The sequence below is a fragment of the Caretta caretta genome, chromosome 5, assembly GCF_965140235.1.
Source record: "Caretta caretta isolate rCarCar2 chromosome 5, rCarCar1.hap1, whole genome shotgun sequence".
In the NCBI taxonomy this organism is placed as follows: domain Eukaryota; kingdom Metazoa; phylum Chordata; order Testudines; family Cheloniidae; genus Caretta; species Caretta caretta.
In genome coordinates, this window is record NC_134210.1 from 100,643,124 (window position 1) to 100,661,850 (window position 18,727).

Consider the following 18,727-nt stretch of genomic DNA (forward strand, 5'->3'; position numbering starts at 1 on the left):
ATATTGTAGACCTGCCAGAGAACCAGGATACATTAAAAAATAAATTTTGTAATTGTAGCTAGGTTATATCCCATTACTGTACTCTGATATTTTTCCTTATGACTATATTTTCACCAGCCATGGGATTATGCAATGACAATGTCTCCCTTACTGAGCAATAACAAAAGGTATTTTTCTAAAATAAAAAAGCAACCCAGTGCTCAGTCAAATGCATCAAATCCCAAATGCCTCGGGATGGCTCCCACACTCCTGGTGGTGTTTGGGGCTGGTGACGCCTGATGCCTGCAGGCATATGGTAGGGGAAGGATGTAGTTCTGGCCCAGTGGAGCAGAGACCCTAGCCAGATCTGCGAGAAGTTGTTGTCCTTGTCCCTGGCTGTGGAGGAGGTCACCCCACTGCTGAATGGCTCTGTCCCTGACCACAAGCCATTCAGCAGTGATGTGGTGTCCCCTGCAGCCAGGGACAGTTCCTCCTCATGGCACTGACTAGGGGTCTCTACTACACCCCACCGGGAGCCCAGCCTTCCTCAGACCTTGTGCCTTCAGGGATCCAGTGTCACTGGCCCTGTAACCATGCAGGGAGCCCTCTGCAGCTCTGTTGTCACAGCCTCATCCACTCACTCACTATCTAGGAGTGTCAGAGCCATTCCCAGGCAGAAACTGTTCAGCAGCGGGGTGGACTTCCCTTTGAGGTGGGGGCTCCTCCTCCTTCTTACAGTCCTGACCAGGGGTCTCTGCTCCACTGGGCCAGGACAACTGCAGCCTCCCCCACATGTTGTACCCTGGTGTCCTCAGCCACACAGAGAGTTCCCTGCAACCGTAGTGTTAATACTGCCCTGTCCCCAACCCTACCCACCACAGCTGTAAAAATGAAAATCAAAAGAAAATCTTAAAAGTAAAAATAGAAAAAAATTGAATTCTGCCAGGATTAGTTAGACACACATGCACGCACACATCCCTTTCTGGTATTTTGCTTTAATAGTGTTGGTGTGGAACCAGAATTGAAGAATTTAATTGTAGTTATGCTGGTTTTTAACTTTCTAATCCTGCAATTTCTTTTTACCACCTCTACTTTATTCACGCTATTTGACTGCTTTGCTTTATGTAACTACATTATACAAAATGAAAAGGAAGGTAGATGTGATGGAGAGGAGAGAAATAAGTTGCAAGTGCCATGATTTAGTGATAGCTGCCTCAAACTCCTTCATGTTAGACAATGCTGGACTATTAACTGCACCATGTAATATATAATGTACCTGAAGTCAAGTATGTCGTTCTCAAACAGTGACATTCTTAAGAAATAAAGAAAAGTCAGGTGTTCCTTCACACACATTTTTGCCCTTCACATTTAGTATTAAAAGTTATTTACCTGGAAATAAAGAATCAGAAGTTAGTTATTTTATGCTTTATTTATGTTAAAGGAATGACTCTTTGGCCATTTAATTTTCCTGCATAAACAGATTTTGTCTCTCATTTTGGGTCTTTGTCACTCACTATGTCCCACTTTTGCATTTTGGCACTTTGAGGTATGTGAGCAGCAAAAAAAACATGTTTGGGTATCATAGGTTTTGCTGCATTTGTGACATGGATCTGCTCTTCTAAATGAAGTAATCAAAGATTGTGGTTTGACCTGCTGCCCTCCTTCAGCTACAATGAATGTCATATCAGAAGCAAACTTACGAATAACAGGCGTGATCCAGTGTTCTTGATCTCAGATTAGAGAGGCAGTCAATTTAAAAATCACATTCCCCTCTCAAAATTTTATCTACTATTGTTTTCTAAGTAACAGCCAAGGTTACTGAATGATATTTATATATAGTTAGTTTTTAATGTTTCTCCTATACAGTATTTGGTCAGCAAGTTTCTTCTGTTCTTGACGTGGGTTTTGCACACACTAATCGGGGGAGAGAGACATTCTTAAAAAAGAAGCGGGGGGGACAGGGCAGGAGAATGTAAAATAACAAAAGTTGGCAGAAAGACTGTGGAGCAGATGGAGTACCTGAAACCACTTTTGTTAAACCAGTTAGATTTCAAGTTGATGCTGTCACTTAGTGAGTTTTATACAATTTTGTAATCTTATGAATAAGCTATTTTTGACTGGTTAACTTTAATTTTTAAAGCTTTATTAAGGAAAAAGTTCACCTTTCTTCAAGCAGATGGAATGACATTGTGTTGGCTCACTGTCATTTCAAATGCTACCAAAGTGGATAAAAGGGAGTAACTTTTTCGGTCTCAGCTGTTAAAGCTTGTAGGTCCTGATCGAGAGTTCCACTCAGCTTTCCATAGAATCCCCTCTTGCAGCACTATCTGTTTACATGCTGTCGTTGACCATCCTATGTCTGCAATACCTTTTTTAATAAAAGATATTTGAAATTAATTTGATAGGACAAATATACTTGTTAGCAGCTTTACTTTGACACAAAGGTTGTCTAAGCAGTCAGTACATCTGTTGTAGTTTTGAGGCAGTGACTTTCTTAAAATGCAATTCTACTCTAAAGTGCCTATTACAAATAAAATACAATGGGGGAATCTGTTTGTCTCAACAATTCCAGCTTAAATGTGACTAATTTCCTAGTAAAAAGGTGTTTTTTTTCCTAACTGCTAGCCCAGCAATCTCTGCCTGGGACCTCCGAGTTAAGCTGGGTTTCTTTTATTTATTCCTTCTATATCATCACCAGTAATAAAGGGTTCTGCAGGAGAAATTGATGCCTGTGTACGTCCATTGCTTTCAGTGTAGCACAAGTGTAACTGATTGGAAATTAGTAAACAGTTCTGTTAATGATACACAAGAAGAAATAGAATCCCATTCAATTGCTCTTAGCTGTAGTGACTCTGCGGGGCTAAGGAGTAAAAAGCAGTGAAGTCTTTTTTTCTTTTGTGACTAAAGTCAGTAGATATAACTGAATCCACACAGGGTGCAGATCTGTTGAGTAAGAATGTATTTGTACATAATCCCTTTTCAGCATAAAACCTCACTTTAACACGATGGATGTCTTGTGAAAAGGGAATTCTTCAAAATCTTATTTAAATATTCCATGATTTTTTTTGGCGAATTTTGTATATTCAGTTATTTTGGTAACTTTTTTTTTATTGACTTCCCCAAATTCTCAAGATTGGATATGACCAATAACCATAAATAAAAAAGAGAGCTGAAGTTAGACACTGTTAAATGTGTCCATTAACTGAAGACTTTCTGTATCTGAATAGCTCACAGGTTTTATGTTTAGTCTGTTTCTTCCCCCAACCTCCAGTTTACCCTGAATTAAGATGATGGAAAACTCCACATATTTTGGTCAATTTATATAGTGAAATAAGGAACAAAATGTTTTTTTCTCTTAAAACTGCTTTTGCATTGTTAACCCTCTACACCATTTAACCAGACGATGGGTGCTGCAACAACTAATTCAGGAAAACTCCTTGCCAACTCTTGTAACTAAAGGGAACTTGGGAACAATGCCTGTGGAAAGAATTCAACGATTAGTGCAGGAGGAAATGGATGTCTGCTGTGAAGCTGCTGGGAGATACCCAAGCAACTACAATGCCTGGTCCCACCGTATCTGGATTTTACAGCGTTTGGGAAAACTGGATGTCAAGGTACAATACTGGAATGTATAAACGCCTAAGCAGAATTTATACATTTTAAATCTGGATCATCATAAAGCAATGTGCTGTGAAAGAGGTGGTGTTAAACTGATGTACACAATTAATGCTTTAGAAGAATAAGCATTCCAGGGACAAGGACTGTTCTGTTGCTTTGTCATGTTCTGATCAATATAACTTGCACCCATCTGTTGGTGCTTAATTGATAGAGGGTAAATGAGAGTCTGGGAGATGAAGCAGAGGCCTGAGCATAAATTCTGTGCTGGTGTAATCTGTAGGAGCCCATTAGAACAAAAGATATTATGCAACAGATGTCATTCCAATACTCTTAATATTCCCCTTTTAGTTTCACTACCAGTGTTCTTTCATGTCATTTTGTGATGTCAGAATGTGTGCATAGAGGACTAGTATAGGATAAAGAGACAGGCAATTCAGAAACAGAAAAGTGGTGCTTATAAGCATTTTCATGAAATTCAAGGACACCCTTCATCCCAGTTTATGCTGAGTTTAATAAATCAGCAATACATCAAACTGGCAGAACAGACTAACTGGCCTTAAATATGCCTTATCAACTTCAGTGGTGATGTCTTGTGAAAATCTTCTAGTTGCACCTCAGGCATGTCCATATGGTTCATCCAAAAATGGAATGCACTGAAGGCCTACAGGAAGGTGAAGTTGTTGACATGTGACATAATCTAAAATAAAAAGTACAATTTTCTAATTACTTTTACACTGTGATTTCTCAGCTGTAAGGTGAGTTCAATGCCTTTATTATGCTGATGCTCTGACCTTCCATGGTAGCTGTTCCTGACTCTGCATTCTTTCACTACCATCACCTCATCTGTGTGGGTTCTATTTTTATTTTTATTTGAGAGGAGAGTGCTGACTGTGTAGAACCACAAAATCTGTTCTGGGCCTATCACTGGCAGCCTGGGAGGTCATTTTGCTTATACTTTTTCACCTGAGAACATTTTTAAAAAACTGTACGTATTCCATAATAACCTGAAAAGTGTGAGGTAGTCAGACCATCCAGCAGCTCTCCCATCTGTCTCTCAAATAAAAGGTGGGTGTGCAAAATTCAGAACTACGGAATTTGGGGGGTTTATTCATCAGGAATTGAGGACTCTTAGACAAGCCCTTGATGGCTGTATTTTGTGTGTGTGTGTGTGTGTCTGTTTTTTTAAATTTCAGTGCAATTAAGTGGCAGCAGTTGTTTGAAGGACGGGGCACCATCTCAAATGCTTTTGCAGCTACTGTTCTCATAGCTTTAGACTATCAAAATAGGTAAAGAGAGAGGCTGCAGCTTGACACAAGTAGCTCTCCTTGGATTTAGAATTTGTCTGTTGTTTCCATTCGTGTACAGCTATGTGAATTGCACTGAGCAATGGCAATTCACAAATAATTATGGCCGTGAAGGAAACACAGGTCACACACCAGCTCATTTTTATTTTTTGTTTTAAATTTATGTTCTGAAACTCCCTCTTCCCTTTGTCTTCCATCCATCTTTGCAATCATCCCAGTTTCCCTACTGGTCTCCTTTTAATCCTTAGGAAAGATCTTTATGCTGATCCCAGAATCCTTTGTGACAATTGCTGATGCAGCACTTCAGAGGCATTATTGCCATGCTGCATTAGAGGTGTTTGTGGGAACTCGGGGGGCTGTTAAACTTGAGGGAGAGAGAGAACGAGGGAGGTTGGAAGTCTCAGGACATACCTATAATCTAGGGAATAAATACATAGAATTGTAAAAAGGACATTTTTAATTTGATGTATTTGTGCATGAACACCCTGAAAAGAATTAACGAAAAGAAAAGATAAGTGGGAAAAAAGGAGACCTGACACTCCCACCTTCCCCCCCATAAAGAACCATAATTTTGTAGGGTTTTTTTCTAATTTTGTACCTTTGATCAGTTAAATGTATTTAATTCACTGTGAATGCCAATTATAATATTTAAATGTAAACCTGCCTGATTGTGACCAAAAATTAGGTAGCTAGAACTCTTCATATTTGGCTTGGTTGGTTTGTTACCCTCACAACTACTAGCACTTGCAGTTTTGCATCCAAGTTGAGGCTCCTTGAAAAATTTAGCCCAAAAATATTATTATTAACATTTACAATATTGTAAACTGTCCTAAAAAGCTGTTGGGTTTTTTAATTATATTTTTTCTAAATCTAGAACGTTTTGAAGTTCATTCTAATATACTTTATTCTTCGAAGGATATAAAAAATCTCAGGGTACAGTTTGGCCGTAAATGTAGTTGATGTTACAAAATTATAACCAGCGCTTCAGTCTCATTCACTAAAAGGTAAATATTGTCTGTCTTTGATCCTAAAAATCTCACTTTATTTTATTTTTTAAATTAAAAAAAAAAAAAGCTTAGAGTTTACCCAGTAACCTTACTACAGGCTTTAAATATATTATCTGCTTGCAGAATTAAATCATTTGTACACATGGCTCACAGTAAGAGATGGTAACTCAAATGGCTCAATCCTACAGAATATATGTGATTTAGGTTACGCGGGCTGGCTTTGTGATGGATTGACCTAGTCAGCAAAAAGGCCATTGTAATGGGGTGGAGTACCCTGCATGCAGGTCTTTCTCTTAATGACTAACTTTGTCTGGTATTAGAATCCTGAAATGCAGAATTCTTTTTGCTGGCTCTATCTGACATCTGGTCAAGTGAGTCTTACTAACTTCAACCTAGGATATAAAAGAGGTTGGGGGCATCTCTCTGGGGCATAAAGAAAGGTTCTCAGAATAACCAAATACGGGAGGAAGCTGAGATTTATGTGGTGGCAGTGGTGTTTATAGTAACAAAGGCAAATGCTAAGATGGGGATAAACTCACTCCATTTCTGTTGTATCTATTCTCTGTTTGGAGCAGGATGGAAGCTCCTTGTACTTGTCTTACCATGGAAGACAAAAAAGAGACGCTTCCCCCATCAAAGCTAGTCAGTCAAGAAGCTGCAGATACCTTCTCACTTTGGTTAGCTGGAGAATAACTCATCTCTTGTGGTGAATGGTAAAGGATGCATTGAACATTATACCTTTAAACACAATTGTCTTCGGTGATCAGTCTAGACATAGTCTTGGGCTCTCAGAGAATTGGATGGTAACAAAAGATTGTTTAGCCTTCATCAATGCTTGAGTTCTGTTGCCTCCAATTACTTCTTAGATAGACTCCACAACAGTGGAAGATCCTTGCTATGTTCTACAGACAGTGGGTTTTCTAGGTAGGTCTCAAGAGGCTTGGGGAACTTTTTTTTTTTTTAATCTTTCATTTTAAGTAAAAAGTCTGATCATCTCATAAAACTTAGTCAAATGCAGTGTGCGCAGCACAGGCACAAATTACTTAAAAGGTTGGGTTTTCTTAAACAGCTCTTGAGGCTGCCATTGCTTTTAGTAAAAATCTCTAAAACTACAAATTACATCTGCCAGAGAGAGGAAGGAAGGATGGTCTTGTGGTTAAAGCATAGGACTGGGAGTCAGGAGTTCAGGCTTCTATTCCTGACTCTGCCACAGATTTTCCTGTGTGACTGTGGGCAAGTCATTTTAATCTCTCTGTGCTTCAATTTGTTGATCTGTAAAATGAGAATGTAAACTCTCTTTTCCAAATGAGCTAGGCAAAGCACATTGAGATCCTCTGGTTTTCTAGTATGTCTGTAGTACAGAATCATACTGCACAGTGTGTGCACAGATTTTTCTTCTGAGAAGCCATGTTTAATAATCAGAGCTGGAAGAAGAGGGAGAGACTTTGTTCACAGTAGTGATTCTGTAGGTGGAGAAGAGTTGGTTTGGGCAGACACGAGTGCAGGGGTCGGCAACCTTTCAGAAGTGGTGTGCGGAGTCTTCATTTATTCCCTCTAATTTAAGGTTTTGCATGCCAGTAATACATTGAAATGTTTTTAGAAGGTCTCTTTCTATAAGCCTTTAATATATAACTAAACTGTTGTTGTATATAAAGTAAATAAGGTTTTTAAAATGTTTAAGAAGCTTCATTTAAAATTAAATTAAAATGCAGAGACCTCCAGACCGGTGGCCAGGACCGAGGCAGTGTGAATGCCACTGAAAGTTAGCTCGCGTGCTGCCGACCCCTGGACTAGTGCAACGAACTCTGATTATGCCTAACAGACACATCCAGAGACCTTTGTTGTAAATGAAAAGGCTCCCACTGACTTCAGTTAAATTAAAGTTTCCAGATGGAGAAAATATAGAGATTAAATCCTTTAAAGAAGCTTATCATGTAGTTCTAGATGCATTTTTATGTGATGTTGAAGTAGAAGAAGCCAGATTTACCAATCTCTCCAGAAATCAGTTCTAGTTATTTAGAAATGTTTCCAAAAAATTGCATCTCTGACTGAACAGAAAACACATCAGTATTAGTATCGGCAAAAATTTATATATATCGTAAGTACAACTTCAGTGTTCTAGGTATTTCTTACAGTTCAGTTAAAAAGCCTGTCTGAAAATTCACTGGTTAGCCACTTTAAATTATATAGTTGGGCTATTGAACACATTATTTGTAGGGCTGTCAAATGATTAAAAAAAAAGTTGCAATTAATCTCAGTTTTAATTGCACTGTTAAACAATAATAAATTTTACATTGGTATTCTATTATAAATATTTTAGGATGTTTTTCTACATTTTTAAATATATTGATTTCAGTTACAGAATACGAAGTGTACAGTGGTCACCTTATATTTTTATTACAAATATCTGCACTGTAAAAAATTGAAAAATTATTTTTGTTTCACCTCATACAAGTACTATAGTGTAATCTCTTTATCGTGAAAGTGCATTCTACAAATGTAGAATTTTTTTTTTTACTTCAGTCAAAACCAAAACAATGTAAAATTTTAGAGCCGACAAGTTGAAGCATAAAGGGGCATATGAATATTTAGCATATCTGGAATATAACAGGTTGGATTTGATTTAAATCACTAGTCAGGAAGACTCGATTTAATCATGGATTTCTACATAAAAGTGCATTCTTGTTGGTTTTTATAACCTTAATACATATAGGTTTCATATTTAGAAGGTACACTATGTCACTGGGAGGTGAACTATCTCCAATTCAAAAAGTTAATCATTATTATTTGGAGGATTTTTTTGCCATGCTGTATTAGGAGGAGAACATCACCGACAGACATTTAAATTGTTTTATTTAACTATTTCTCACCTTTCTTTCTCTCTTCCCTCCCACCCCCATCCTACCTACCTACCAACCAACCACATTTTTGCTGTTAAGAAACATGTTACCTCTGGAGACACAAATCCACAGTTTGAGAACTGCAAAACTAAGCATCTTTGATGGTATCTTCCAGACTGAGCACTGAGTCCCATTGGGTAGATAGAAAGATTAATGCAGAAGCCCCTGGAACCCCATAAAATTGGGTTGCTAATCCATGAACTATTGAAACTCATTTACAAAACTTTTCTTAAAAATTACATGAATATATTGTCTCATACTATAGAATTAGAATTTATAATCTCTATTCCATGATGAGATATCTTTGAGCTATAATAGGTTTTTTCCTCAAAAAGCATTTTATCAAAAAAATCCTATTGATTTTTATCCACCCTGCATGTAAATAAATACCTTGCAGTGCCGGCTACAACAGTGCCATGCGAACGTCTGTTTTTGCTTTCAGATGACTTTGTAAATAAGCAAGCAAATGTAAACAAACTTGTTTGTCATATCGATTGGCTGAACCAGAAGTAGGACTGAGTGGACTTTGTTTTATTTTTGAGTGCAGTTATGTAAATAATAATTATACATTTGTAAGTTGCACTTTCATGATTGAGATTGCACTATAGTACTTGTATGAGGTGAATTGAAAAATACTATTTCTAATCTTTTTTATATTGCAATTATTTGTAATCAAATATAAAGTGAGCACTGTACACTTTGTATTCTGTGTTGTAATTGAAATCAATATATTTGAAAATGTAGAAAAACATCCAAAATATTTATAATATAAATTGATATTTTATTTAAATTTAATTAAAACTGATCACACCTATTTTTTTAAGCTAGTCACATTTGTTTTGCATTAATCACTTGTGTTAACTGCAATTAATTGACAGCCCTAATTATTTGGTTTCTATCACAATCTATAGTCTAGTATTTAGAACATTATTTTACTGGTTGAAATTCTTTCCAGGAAAAAAGGGTTATTAAATCCCTTTTTAAAAGTGTTTGGTATCCATCAATGAGTAGCTTAGTAAATCAGATACATTCCACCAACATCTTCCTATACAGTGTGGTTTGCTTTTTTAACAGTAGCTCTCACTGTAAATCATCAATAGCCATCGATCTGTAAACATTCAAACAATGTCTTTTCCTTTTTGTGGAATGATGCACTTCCCATATTTTGGCCCTCAAGTCTTTTTAACATATTATGAAAGACCTTGGAAGTAACTCCATTGTTGAAATGGCAGGACGCTTTCCATTGCAAATTCTATTTTTAAGATCTGCAGGTGAGCATATCTCCCATCTGTTTCAGAATGATACTCCCCTGAGTAAGGGGTGAAGAGAGGCCAGCCTCTGCTCAGGAGTCTAAATTTTCATTACTCAAATCCTGCACCTGATGTTCTCCCTCCCATTGAATATCAGTGGACTTCCTCTGATCACAATCCAGCCGCAGTATTTCAGATGTTCTCTGGTAATGTGTTACTACAGACTGATTGTATCCTGAATTAAATAGTATTTCTCTTGGTTCTAAATTTACTGGCCATTCATTTCACTGAAAGACTCAATGTCCCTCTTTTATATGGTAGCATGATAAAAAGGAAGGAGTTTTCACTGTATCCTTTATAATCATGGACACCTCATTCAAGCCCTGTAAGGTTTTTGACAGGCTAAGTACAATTCAGTTGTTCTCAGTACAGTTGTTCTCAATTTTTTCATGCTATCCCAGACAGAGAGTACATATCATATTTCAAGTTCTAGCAGATGAACAGAGGATGAATGTGAAGTATTTGGAGTTGTTCCTCCTGTGAAGGAGTTTGGAAGACTTTGTTTAGTAGTTTGCCACTCTCCCAGTAGGTAGAAGCAACTCCTCTGTTAGACTAGATTTTTTTTTTTTCCCTCCCAACTTTTCACTAGCACTTTTTTTTTAAAGCTGTCACTCTGTCCTCTTTAGGCCCCCATGGGATTTCAATCTTGTGCTAGACCCCTTCCACAGGTACTTCTTTCACATCCTTGAGGAAGGTCTCTGAGACTCCTTCCTTTGTAAAGAGTGGAAAAGCTACAAACGCTTTTGTAGTAAATGGTAAATAAGCAAATCTTAGTTCTTCTTCGAGTACTTGCTCAAGTTGATTCCATTCTAGGTGTGCGTGTACCCATGTGCACGCTCATGTGTCGTCCCTACGCCCTCTCAGTTTCTTCTTACTGCCTGTGGTGGTTATTTGGAGCAAGGGCTAGCAGTTTTATCTCTTCTGACTTCAAGCCTTCGGACCTTGTAAATAGGATGGGCTATCACCAGCAGGAGAGTGAATTTGTGTGGGGGGGTGGAGGGTGAGAAAACCTGGATTTGTGCTGGAAATGGCCCACCTGTTGATCACTTTAGATAAGCTATTACCAGCAGGACAGTGGGGTGGGAGGAGGTATTGTTTCATATTCTCTGTGTGTATATAAAGTCTGCTGCAGTTTCCACGGTATACATCTGATGAAGTGAGCTGTAGCTCACGAAAGCTCATGCTCAAATAAATTGGTTAGTCTCTAAGGTGCCACAAGTACTCCTTTTCTTTTTGTAAATAGTTTGTTTACAGTAGTTAGTGTTAAGTAGTTGTTAAGTGTAGTTAGAAGTTAGAGTTCCAGCAGGGACTTCACCCCAGGCAGGGCATACCCCAGTCTCCAGTGTTTAAGCCCTGCATGGACTGTAACAGGCCTAAGCCTATAAGTGACCCTCCAAAGCAGGTCCCTCAAGTGCTTGGGGGAATCACATGTGAAGGACAAGTGTCATATTTGTAAAAAATTTTGACCCAGGATGCAGAAAGAGCAGGATATTCATTTGCGGGCTCTCCTCATGAAGGCAGCCCTTTGTCCAGCTTCCAGGCTATCTCGCCAAGACTCGCCTAGTAACTCGGCTTCAGTGCGCAGCACAGAACCGGCACCAGGCTCCACGCAGGACCGCTCCCCGTTGCTGGTGCCAAAAAAGAAAACCAAGAAGCATGGCTCCCCAGCACTGACCAAGAAGGGCCATGGGCCATCGGGCAAAGGACTCAGTTCAGGGCCGCCCAGCCACTCCAGAGCCATGTGGGCATGCCTCCCGGGTTGGGGCCCTTAGCCCCTTAAAGGATCCACCACCGACTCCTGGGAGTGGTAGGGGACCCAAACTCCTGGCGGCATTCAACACTTCTCAAACTCTCCCAGCACCGAGAGAACAGAGACCTCCACCCATGTCCCCACCATGCATGCCGCAGGAAATGGAAAAGGCTCCCCAGGAGCGCAAGCCAGCCACTAAGACCCCTTGGGGTAGTAGAGTGCCGCCGATTCCCCCGAGGCAAGGCAGCGCTTTCCTCCTTGCCACAGATCTCCGGAGTTGCAGCCCAGATCCTCTGGAGCTTTCCCTCAATCACCAGCACCGCAATCACAGAATCCGCAGACTCAGCGCAGATTGCCTAAGGGGAGGTGCCAATCTCCATATTGCTGGCTCCATTTCCCCTCCCACCAGTCATCCTCTCAGCGCAGATTTTGGTTGCCTGCCCTGGGGGAGCACTCCCTGTCACGACTCCAGTCCCTCCCAGCACCAGTCGCCTTGATATCAACACCAATCCTCTCACTCCAGGCACCAGTCTCCAGCGGCGACTCCCAGCAGGCAGATACAGGCATCGATGGCACCACTGTGGTCACTGGAAGGGGATTCCTCCAGCATGAAGGACAGTTCAGCCCCTCGCCCAGGCTCCACCAGTGCAATTGGACTCCTGAGGCTGCGTGGCCTTACTGGAGCATGGGGCATGCCAGTCGTGTTGATGCCCCCTTCGCACCACTCACCTGCCGCTGCCTCAGAGCAAAAGTTGGTAGCATTGACGGCACCGGGCTTGGTGTTTGAGTCGTACTTGGAGATAGAGGAGACTGCACTCACCTCTAAACCTCCCTCTCCCATGGGAGAAGATGCCGTGGGGTCTTCCCCCTTGGTACAGTCACCAACTTCATCCCCAGACGAGACGGTCACGGACCTTCGAGGGCCAGCCCGCCTGGCGACTTTAAAGAACACCAGGCCCTGCTTCGATAGGTGACAGAGAACTTGGGCCCATAGGTGGAGGAGATGGCCAAGCAGGCAGACACCTTGTTCAGTGTCCTCTCAGCCTACGGCCCAGCACATGTTGCAGTACCAGTGCATGACGGAGTCCTCAAAATTGCCATGGTCTTCTGGCAAATCCAGTCTTCAATCCCTCACCTCCAAAGGGGCTGAAAAGAAGTATTGTCCCAGCCAAAGGGTTCAAGAATCTTTTATACCCACCCAGCTCTGGGCTCGCTGGTTGTCTGTGCGGCCAACAAAAAAGACAAGCAGGGGCACACCAGCTCAACTCCCAAAAATAAAGAGGCCAAAAGACTGGACCTTTGGGTGGGGGGAGATTTATTCCACTGCCAGCCTGCAATTCCAGGTGCGGAACGGTAAAGCCCTTTTGGGCAGGTACAATTTTAATTTATTGGTCTCCCTCTATAAGTTTAAGGAGTCCCTCCCACAGGGTTTGGCTCATGAATTCAGCACCCTAGTGGAGGAAGGCAACGTGGCAGCTAGCTGCTCCGTCCAAATGGCGTGGGACGCGGTGGACTTGGCGGCTTGGATGGTCGCATTGGCAGTGGTTATGCGGTGCAGCTCCTGGCTTCAGACCGCTGGCATTTCCCAAGAGACGCAGACTTCGATCCAGAACCTCCCATTCATTGGGAATGGTCTCTTCTCTGAACAAACAGATGCGAGGCTGCATGGGTTGAAGGACGCTCGGGCCACCCTTCGTTCACTGGGCATGCATATGCTGCAGTTTGCACAGAAGCAGTTCTGGTCGGCCCAGCTGCGAAGGCTTTGGCAGCCCCATCAGGGATCTGCTAGGAGAAGGGATAGAGACATGAGTTTTAGTTGTCACCACCCTTCTTCCTCCTGCTCACCCATGCAGCCCGGCCCGGCAAAGCAATCCCGGGGGCCAGAAGCGCTCATTTTGAAGATGTGCTCAAGAGTGACATCCCAGTCAATTCCCCGGATCCACCCTATTACTCCAGGCACTGGTCTCCAGCAGTGAGACCCGCTTTGTCTCTACCATTCGGCTTGGTTGTGACTGTTGGGCGCTGGACATAGTATCTCGGGGCTATATCCTGCAACTTTCAGCTACCTCTCCCTCCTACTTTTTCCCGTCCCTCTTCTGTAGAGTGACCAGACAGCAAGTGTGAAAAATCAGGAGGGGTGGGGGTAATAGGAGCCTATATAAGAAAAAGACTCAAAAATCAGGACTGTCCCTATAAAATCGAGACATCTGGTCACCCTTCTCTTCAGGGAACTCTCTCATGAGCAACTCCTCATTCAAGAGGTCTAAAACCTCCTGTGCCTGGGAGCGGTGGAGAAGGTCCCTCGGGACATGAAAGGAGAAGGTTTCTATTCCAGCTACTTCCTTATTCCGAAGGCAAAGGCAGGCCACAGACCCATCCTGGACCTGCATCACCTCAACAAGTCTCAAAAAGTTGAAGTTTTGCATGGTCTCCCTGGCCTCCATCATCCCCTCCCTGGATCCAGGAGACTGGTACACAGCCCTATATTTGAAAGATACTTATTTCCATATTCCTAGGTCACAGACGCTTCCTCCGTTTCGTAGTGGGTGGGCGCCATTTTCAATTTACAGCGCTGCCCTTTGGCCTTTCATCGGCCCCCAGGGTGTTCACAAAATGTATGGCACCATTGGCTGCTTACCTGAGACACCAAGGAGTCCAGGGCTTCCCGTATCTCGACAACTGGCTCTCAAGGGCAGGTCTCGGGAGCAAGTGCAGAGGAGCCTCGATCTGGTCCATTCCACTTGTCGTGACCTGGGCCTGTTAATAAACAAGAAAAAAAAAATCCACCTTAACGCCTGTCCAGCGAATAGAGGTCATTGGGGCGGTTCTCAACTCCACGCGAGCCAGAGCCTTCCTTCCAGAAGCGCGTTTTCAGGCCATGTTGGACCTGATCTCCCTTGTAAAGAGCCACCCGCTCACCTTGACTCACACCTGCCTGCGGCTGTTGGGCCACATGGCCGCATGTACATATATGGTCACCCATGCTCAGCTCCATCTCTGGCGCCTGCAAGCATGGCTGCCTTCGGTCTACATTCCTAACAGGCATGAGCTAGACTGGGTAGTTAGGGTAACAGACCACATCAGGTTGTCCCTGGATTGGTGGTTGGACCCCAGGTCAGTGTTGGAGGGAGTCCCCTTCGCGTCCCCGTTGCTAACCCTGGTCTCTGATGCTTGGGATCTGGACTGGGGAGCCCGCCTGGGGGAGCTGAACACCCAGGGCTGCTGGTTGCAGGAGGATCTGGCCCTCCACATCAACGTCAGGGAGCTCAGAGCAGTTTCCCTAGCTTGCCAGGCATTCTTGCCCAACCTGAAGGGCAAGGTGGTGCAGGTCCTGATGGACAATGCAGCCATGATATTACATCACCAGGCAGGGCGGTGCCAGGTCTTCACCCCTTTGTCAAGAAGATCTCTGCCTTTGGGATTTTTTGTGTGCGGCAAGCCGTTCATCTGATAGCAGCGCACCTGCGTGGAACCAGGAATGTCCTGGTGGAGCACCTCAGCAGCACTTTCTCCTCTTGCCACGAGTGGTCACTCCATCTGGAGGTGGTCAGCATAATCTTCCAGAGGTGGGTGACTCCTCAGGTGGACCTGTTCATGTCCAGGCAGAACAGAAAATGCCACATGTTCGGTTCGATCCTGGGAATTGACAGGGGCTCCCTGTCAGACACCTTTCTCATTCCATGGTTGGGGGCACTGATGTATGCCTTCCCACCAGTGCCGCTGGTCCAGAGTCCATGTGAAGATCAGGCAAGACAGGGTGGAAGTTATCCTAATAGCCCCCGCATGGCCTTGCCAGTACTGGTTTGGCACATTGCCAAGCCTTTACATAGCCGCCTGCCTACAACTGCCCCTTGGCCAGATCTGCTGTCACTGAACCATGACAGCCTTTTGCATCTGAACCTGGTGGCGCTGCACTGGACGGCTTGGCTACTGCGCGGCAAAGCACAGACGAACAGGCATCCTCGGCCCGTATCCAGCAAGGTAGCAGGAAACCCTCCACCAGAGCAACTTACCTGGCCAAATGGAAAAGATTCATGAGCTGGGCCTTGAAATGGCATATTCGGGCCAAGCAGGAGAGCCTAGATTATCTGCTGCACCTCGAACTCCAAGGTTTGTCCCTGTCATTGATCAAGGTCCACCTGGCTGCTATCTTGGCTTTCCATCCTCTATTCCAAGGTCAGTCCATCTTTGCTCGTGTCATGTCACAGTTTTTGAAAGGTCTGGAGTGTCTCTACCCGCACATCCGGGATTTCCTCCCCCACCCCAGGACCTGAATCTCGTTTTATCGAAGCTCTAGCTTTCTGCTCTCTCTCCTGCCTCTCTCCTGGAAGGTCTTGTTCCTGGTCGCGATCATGTCGGCCCGCAGGATGTCCGAGATCAGTGTTCTTATTTCAGAGCCGTCCTATACGGTCTCCTACAAGGATAAGGTCCAGCTGTGACCGCACCCAGCGTTTCTGCCCCAGGTCGTTTCCAGTTTCATACTGGCCAGGACACACACTTGCCTGTTTTCTTTCCAAAGTCTTGTGCGTCAGATGAGGAGCACGGGCTACACACCCTGGACGTCAGGAGGGTGCTGGTCTTCCACATAGATAGAACAAGGCTGTTCCGTAAGTCAACATAGTTGTTCATTGCAATGGCAGACAGAATGAAAGGTTGCCCAGTGTCTGCTCAGAGGATTTTGGCCTGTATTATGGCCTGCATCTGCTACTGCTATAGGCTGGCGAAAGAGCCTCCAAGATTCAGAAGTCTGGTCCACAAATAGAGTTATTTTGTATGTAACAATGTCATTTAAACATTTTCTTTTGCCTATGAATTAGTATTCTAAATTGGAAAGTTGTGTATAATGAGGTAATTATTTTGGGAAAGTGTTTATTTAAATGGATGCTTTCATTTTATCATTGTTCTTTTAAACTTACCATTTTCTCCATAGGAGGAACTGTGATGGTGGTGATGATGATAGAGTTGGCGGCAAACTTAAAGGAAGGATTATGGCGGGGGGGGGAATTTGATACAAGAAACAGTGTTGGTAAATTTCTTATTTCTATGGATTGGTTAATTTTACTGCTACTTATTTTCAGATTCTCCTTGATGAACTTTCTTCCACTAAACATTGGGTGTCCATGCATGTTTCAGACCATAGTGGATTCCACTACCGCAAGTTCTTAATAAAGTCCTTGATTGGCAGAACTGTGACCGACAATTCTATACTGGTGCAAAATCAGCTGGTAAATGAGCCAATCCCCAGTCTTCCAAAGGATGAAAAAAATGAAGCATCTGAAGCTGTCTGTACAGAAGAACTGAGAGTAGATCTCCCCCATCTTCTAGAGGAAGAGCTGGAGCTCTGCACTGATCTTATTGATACCTTCCCTGGGCATGAAACGCTGTGGTGTTACAGGTAAGAGGGCTTATCAAATAAAACATCCCTTGGAATGATTTTATTGCTTTGAAACTGAAGTCAAAGGGCAAATTGTAATTCTGATTAAAGACACATCTTGGTTAGTAAAGACTAGTTTCCTGCCCTATGCTAAGCCTTTGATTTTTGATTTCCACACCTATCAGAGCTATTAAATAGAAAACCTGACTGGACTTCAGTATCTTGTTGAAATAAGTTATACACATCCTTCAATAGGACAGCATTTCCTCACTCCTTACATTTGAAGGACAAAAGATGAATTAACTGCACAGAGTCTCCAAATGTGTGTGGCTAGATAAAAAAACAGTGTAGTCAAAGGCACACTGAGTAAGTTGGCTCTGAAAACTAACTTTAGTTGAATAATTGCCCCTTTTCTTCGTTCTTAAGTTCAAGTTTGGTTCTACTCTGATCTGGGACTGTAAAAGTGGTATCTTAGCGTTCCATGTTTGCTTTCCATTATTTATATCAAATGTTTTAGGTTAGAAAAAGTCTTTATTTAAACTTACAACCCTGCAGACTAAATGTGGGATCTGAATGTCCAAAAGGGGTCGTCTTACACAGCATCACTATATTCTGCCTTTTGGTAACAGTTGTGCAACTCCATTGCCTTCAGTGTGTTAGTACAGATGTAACTGATTGGCACTGTAATTAGAATGTGGTAAACCATTCTCTCGATGATACAAAAGAGGGAGTGGAATTCAGTTCACTCTTTCTTAAATGTGCTGGCTGGTAGGAGCAAAAAGTAGCAAAAACTTATTTGAACGCTTTCACCTACTCAAGAAATCCAAATTACAGCACTTTATGGTTTCCCTGACATTTAGTGACATGTCAGTTCCCATAAACATTGGGTGAAATCCTGGCCCCACTGAAATCCATGAGAATTTTTCCATTGACCTCAGTTGGGCCAGGATTTCACACTGTCAACATTCAGGTTGTTCCAATACTAAGTGAATACAGCTGGTATGATTTTTTTTTTTTATACTAAGTGTATGCATTTTTTAATGGAAACTTTTGTGGCAGTTTTGACTTGGATGAATAGAAAATTTCAAGAAATCTTTCATTTTGGGTTTTGTATTTTTTTCTTTTCACCTATTGCTGACAGGTCAGCATAGTCATCGTGGGATTTTTCCAAATTGAAGAGCTGGACTTCAAAGAATTTTATTTTAGAAAATCTTATTTTTTGAAAATGCAGACAAATGTGGTAATAGACCAATTTTTCACTTTTCAAATATTGCTATTTTGAAACCCAGGAGAACCAAAACCTTTCTGAAAGCTTCAAAAGTTTAGCAAAAATTGTTGTTGACTGATTTATTTTTTGGCGTCCCCTTCTCCCCCCCTTATCGGTAGTGCACTGCTCATTTTAAAAGCTCAGAAGTCACAAAATGAAACAAGACAGTGTTGAGGCACATTGGTAGGACAATTAGGATAGCTTGCACTGCAGCTACT

General features: G+C 42.3%; 1 protein-coding gene across 4 annotated transcripts in view; it reads left to right on the forward strand.

Moving 5' to 3' along the window:
- Positions 1-18,727, forward strand: part of PTAR1 (protein prenyltransferase alpha subunit repeat containing 1) — a 180,730-nt gene that overhangs the window by 26,231 nt on the left and 135,772 nt on the right. For 2 of the 4 annotated variants that reach the window (XM_048851822.2, XM_048851821.2), the window contains exons 5-6: positions 3,380-3,593; positions 16,947-17,263. In XM_048851822.2, coding sequence (XP_048707779.1) covers positions 3,380-3,593; positions 16,947-17,263 — 531 coding nt within the window. Of the gene's footprint in view, positions 1-3,379; positions 3,594-16,798; positions 16,883-16,946; positions 17,264-18,727 lie in introns of those variants that run through there. The other 2 variants (XM_048851823.1, XM_075128746.1) reach the window with 2 other exon arrangements.